We start from the raw sequence: 4,961 nt of genomic DNA, 5'->3' as shown, positions 1-4,961 counted from the left end.
CTTGTCTCTTGACATGCTAGTAGTGGCCCGGGGCATCTTTTAACGCCATTTCTTTAGGTGTCTGGATGGAGTTTAAATAACAGAGAATAATACTACTACTAATAATGCGCTTGACCCGAGACTGTAATTGACTGTTGCGGGTTTACTTTGAAAACAAGAAAAAACAAAAAAAACAAACTTGTATACTATAGTTATTCGTGAGTTTAATTAGGAGCAAAAAAGAAGACAGCTTTGTGAATGCAGTTGTCTTATTATATAAAAGCCCCTTAAACGGGGGTTATGTGCGCAGACCACCTGTAGGGCATTCACTGCCAGTTCAACAATGCTCCAGCCCATGCCTCAGTGCCTGCAGGCTGACCAACAATACCTAGAAAGCTGTTCAAAAGGCTGGTCTCTCGTTTCACTCGTGTTCACTATACTGTTACAAGTATGTCTTCTACACAACCTGTCCCCCGCCATGCCCCTTCAATTCAACAGCTCCACAAAGCTCCGTGGTGGCCAATCGGGCAAAGAAGAGAAACTGGGCGCTTGGAAATAAGAATTCACATCACGTTTTTTTTTTCTTCAAAACGCAAGATCAAAGATGTTCAGCTGAAAAGACTCCGCTCCCTTCAGATAGTATTGATTTAGCCCTCGTTTAAAAAAGCGTACTGAGCGATTGAGCAAGCAGGTAAAAGGTTCAGCAATTATTAAGGTCATTCTCCCATTTCAAATAACCTCCCCCCTGCTCTGATACACTAGACCAGCTCGACAGCCAAACAATACTTTCTATATACACGTTAAAAAAGACATCTGTTTCAACAGCTAGTTTAAACCATAGCGCACCACAGAAGAGCCCCACTGAGACCATCCTCAATGCTGCATTTAGATAATAATGATTTTACTGACGTGATATGTGTTAGCGGTAAAAAGCAGAACCAGAAAAGTATTAAATTTATCAAAAGTTTCTTTTTAATGTCAAAATAGAAGTCATATTTTGCTATCACACGGTGACAGCTACATTTTATACAGAATTTACCCTATTTAAAAAAAAAAAAACTTTGGATATATACACAATTTACAAGTTTGTACACAATACAAATCATTATATAAATACTTTTGCGAGAAAACCCGTATAATATCTGGGTACTAAGACTTCAAGGCTTATTTTAAACCAGCTTTGACACATGATTGCAGTCAATTACGCCTTTCTGGCACTATGTTTAGCTTAAACAATACACGCTCAATTGTATCCTGCTAGGACATTTATATTTAAGACAGTCTTGCCTTCAGGGCACAGACAATGCTCTGCCCTTTCCTCTCAAGCGGTTGCCCACTGGAGGTCCTGTGCATATAAATAGAGAATTTGCAGTAATTATGCCAGGTGCATTGTTCCAACCGGCGCTTCTACTTCTGGCTAAAAGCTATCAGGAGTTCATTCTTGTGCTAATTGGAATAAACTAGGAGATAACCTCTAGGCAGTTGAGTGTCCGTAGATCTTCTCAAACCTGGGATAATGGCATTTGTTTGGGGTAAGACATTGAACTCGCAGTACCCGATCTCCACGTTAGTCCCGTGCTAGCATCACTGTACAGGGAACCGCTCGTGCCTTTGCTTCCCCAGCAGCACCGCGTCGTGAAAGCTCGCCAGGACTCCAGAGTTTTCCCCGACCATATCCACACTCCTGACGTGATGCCCACCAAAAGGCACATAAAGTATTTTAACATAAATACAGCGTATTCTGGCTTTTTTATGTCCTGCTCTACCAAGCAGGAACAGTTGTGGGTTATTTCCCAACTCTGCCTGTTGTGCTGTTCGTAAAAATAGCAGGCGACTACAATTGTTGCAGGCACCGTGTAAAGAACTGTAAAAATCCCAATCCGGATCATCAGCTTTTCCAGCTTGTCCGTTTTTGTGCCCCCTTGCTTGATCACGCTTCTGATCCTGAATAATGACACGAATCCCGCCAAGAGGAACATTGTCCCAATAAATAAGTATATAACCAGAGGCGCCAACACGAATCCTCGGAGATTGTCTAAGTTTTGGTTGCCAACGTAGCAGATCCCAGCCACCGGGTCACCGTCCACGGAACTGAGTGCCAGTACAGCGATAGATTTGATGCTCGGGATCAACCATGCTGCCAGGTGGAAATACTGAGAATAACTTGCTATGGCCTCGTTGCCCCATTTCATTCCCGCAGCCAAGAACCAAGTCAGGGACAGTATAACCCACCAGATGGAGCTAGCCATGCCAAAGAAGTAAATCAAGAGAAACACGACCGTGCACAGAGCGGGGCCCGTGGTCTCGTAGTGAATGTGCTCCACCTCGTACTCCCTGTTGCAGGCTACTTTTTCGTGCCCGGCGATCAGCCTCACGATGTAGCCCACAGAAACAAACATGTAGCAAGCTGACAGGAAGATGATCGGCCTCTCTGGGTATTTGAACCTTTCCATGTCGATCAAGAAAGTGGCGACAGTGGCAAAAGTGGAAACAAAACAAAGCACTGACCAAAGTCCAATCCAGAAAGCGGTGAAAGTCCTCTCTTCGTGGGTGAAGTAAGGGCTGTGGCATGGCATTGCGCAGTTCGGCATCTGACCCGTGCTGATCCTGTTGTATAGGGGGTGCCGCTCGCTGGTGATCTTTACCATAGGCGCACGGCATTGGCACCCTGGCTCACAGGGGGTAACCGGGGGTCGGTGTTTGCTGCCCGGTACTGGAGGTCGGATCCCATTTTTGTTTTTGTGCGGGCTCGATGGCTTGCCAGGGTGAACAGTCGGCTTGGGAAAGATCGGCGAAGCAGTAGTTAAATCAGTCCTATTGTAGTCCATGCACAGTGTATCTGGGCTGCCTTGCACCGGCAGCCGGTCACATCTCATTCGATCTGGCCACGCAAAGCCATACTGCCTCATTAAAGGTGCGCACCCAGCTCTGGCTCTCTCGCAAACGCTCCTGCAAGGTGGCAGTGGTTTCTTATAGTCCTCCAGGCAGATCGGGGTATACATACTGCAGAGGAAGAACTTCAGGTCCGGGGAGCACTGGATCTCAACCAGAGGCCAGAACTGGTGTACCTCCAAGCCAGCTTCATCCTGCGTGTCGTGGTTAAACTGGTTCGGCATGTAGGTGTAGTTGTAGCCGATTCCTTTGCACAAAGGCACGGATACCTCCTGGCAGGTCAACTCCTTTGCTGTAGCGCAGCTCGATCGCTGCAGAAGAGCAAGCGCTAGAAGCAGGTAAATCTCCAACAGGTAGCACTCCATCCTTTACAGTTCGGTGTTTTTTTCAGTGTATTCTTCAGTTGTTGAAACAACGAAGCAGCAGCCCAGCCAACTTCTTGCTGCCCTCAGAACAAACCCAGTCCAATCAGATCTTAAAGAGGCGACTCATCTCGCTTCACTGCTCTGACACAGAGTTGCAACCAATTTGCAAATCGTGTATACTTGAGGAGGAGCAGCAGGAAAAAAAATAGCCTCCAGGCGTGCAGTCAAAATGGCTGAGGAAATTAAGAGACTCGAAACACTGGTTACTTTTCCTTTTTCAAATTGTCAGTTCAACACAACTGGGGTTCCGTTACACTGGCTCCTGCCACTCCGTATGTTTGGTAATCCGGTCTGAAAATGAAGGCGAAGTTTCAAGTTGTTAGCCGATTCGTTTACAACACAGCTCCGACATTCACAGCTCAACTCAATACTAGTGCTGCTGACTGCTCTGCCTTGGAGTGATGCTTTGCATATTTATACACCAGGCAGTGCAGTCACTCCCCCAGTGCCGATGGTCTAATCACCTAACTGCAGGGGCGGAGTGCAGCGAGAAGCCAATCAAGATCTCTTAAGGTGTTTTGCTACATTGCATTAGTTGAGTTTGTTTTGTGGTAATTTGCTAATCTTGAATTGATTGATTCCTAGAATGATTTGTTCTCTGTGATGGATGCGTCGCCACTGTCAACAAAACATAATGTGGTTAACTATGATGTGCTCTGCCGATTAAATCACTGAATTTGAAAAAAAAAGCGTGCAATATATTACTATATGAATACTATTACTAAAAAGTCAGTATAAAGATACTACTTTCTATTAGAATTGTAAAGTGTGTGATGGTTTTTGATGGTTATTAAAATGGAGATGTTATGATTATTAAAAACGAAACAGTAGCCTACTGTTGTGCATTAAAAAATAAAAATAATTTATATATACACACGTACGTCAGTATATATAAACACTTTGTATATTATATATATATATAGATATAATATATATATATATATATATATCATATATAGTCAATATTTATTTACATATGCTTTATCAACTATATTTAAAAAAATAAAAATAAAGTCGCATTTTCTATTCAAACTTGCCTCACTTAGTTTCTTGACTAATTCATAAATTAAATATGTACTGCAAAATCAGCCATAGCAGAAAATTAAATGCCCCAATGCCACCATTGTTACCTCTGGCATTATAGCCCCCTGTCGGTAACAATAGTCTTCCCTCGGGTCAATCATTTTCTACTTTAGCCCTCCTCTCATGTCCATATTTACTCTCTCTCTCTCTCTCTCTCTCTCTCTCTCTCTCTCTCTCTCTCTCTCTCTCTCTCTGTATGTATCTCCTTAAATAGTATATATCATTCGAAGCTATCACCTCTGGATTTACACTTCCATGTGTGGCTTAATGGTTAGAGGTTTCGCTAATAAAATGCTGCTAATAGCATGCCAATTATATTAAGTGGTACCCACATGCCAATGCCTCTCCATATTAAGATAAAATACCCTTAAACAATACATAGGCTATATTATATATGCGACGCGAATTTCATAAAAAAAGTGTTTTTTACACACGTACAAAACCATATGTCACAATGATATTTATTGAATTTTTGAAACCACCTTTAACTGCTGCCTGTTGGAGGGATGGACTCTTAGGCAGGTCAATCTGCGCTCGTTCGGGCGTCCCGGGGGGTTGTCTTATCCATAGAATGAAGTGTTT

The 4,961-nt window shown here is 43.3% G+C and overlaps 1 protein-coding gene across 1 annotated transcript; it reads right to left on the bottom strand.

Annotated features, from left to right (window-relative positions):
• Window positions 1-928: 928 nt before the first annotated feature.
• On the bottom strand, window positions 929-3,679 carry LOC121314086 (frizzled-8-like). The gene has a single exon (XM_041246928.1). The coding sequence runs from the start codon at window positions 3,234-3,236 to the stop codon at window positions 1,482-1,484; it is 1,755 nt and encodes a 584-aa protein (XP_041102862.1). The 5' UTR covers window positions 3,237-3,679; the 3' UTR covers window positions 929-1,481.
• Window positions 3,680-4,961: the final 1,282 nt, after the last annotated feature.

The sequence above is a fragment of the Polyodon spathula genome, chromosome 4, assembly GCF_017654505.1.
Source record: "Polyodon spathula isolate WHYD16114869_AA chromosome 4, ASM1765450v1, whole genome shotgun sequence".
Classification (NCBI taxonomy): Eukaryota; Metazoa; Chordata; class Actinopteri; order Acipenseriformes; family Polyodontidae; genus Polyodon; species Polyodon spathula.
The sequence above is the reverse complement of the archived record's forward strand: the minus strand, read 5'-3'. Positions and strand labels throughout refer to the sequence as shown.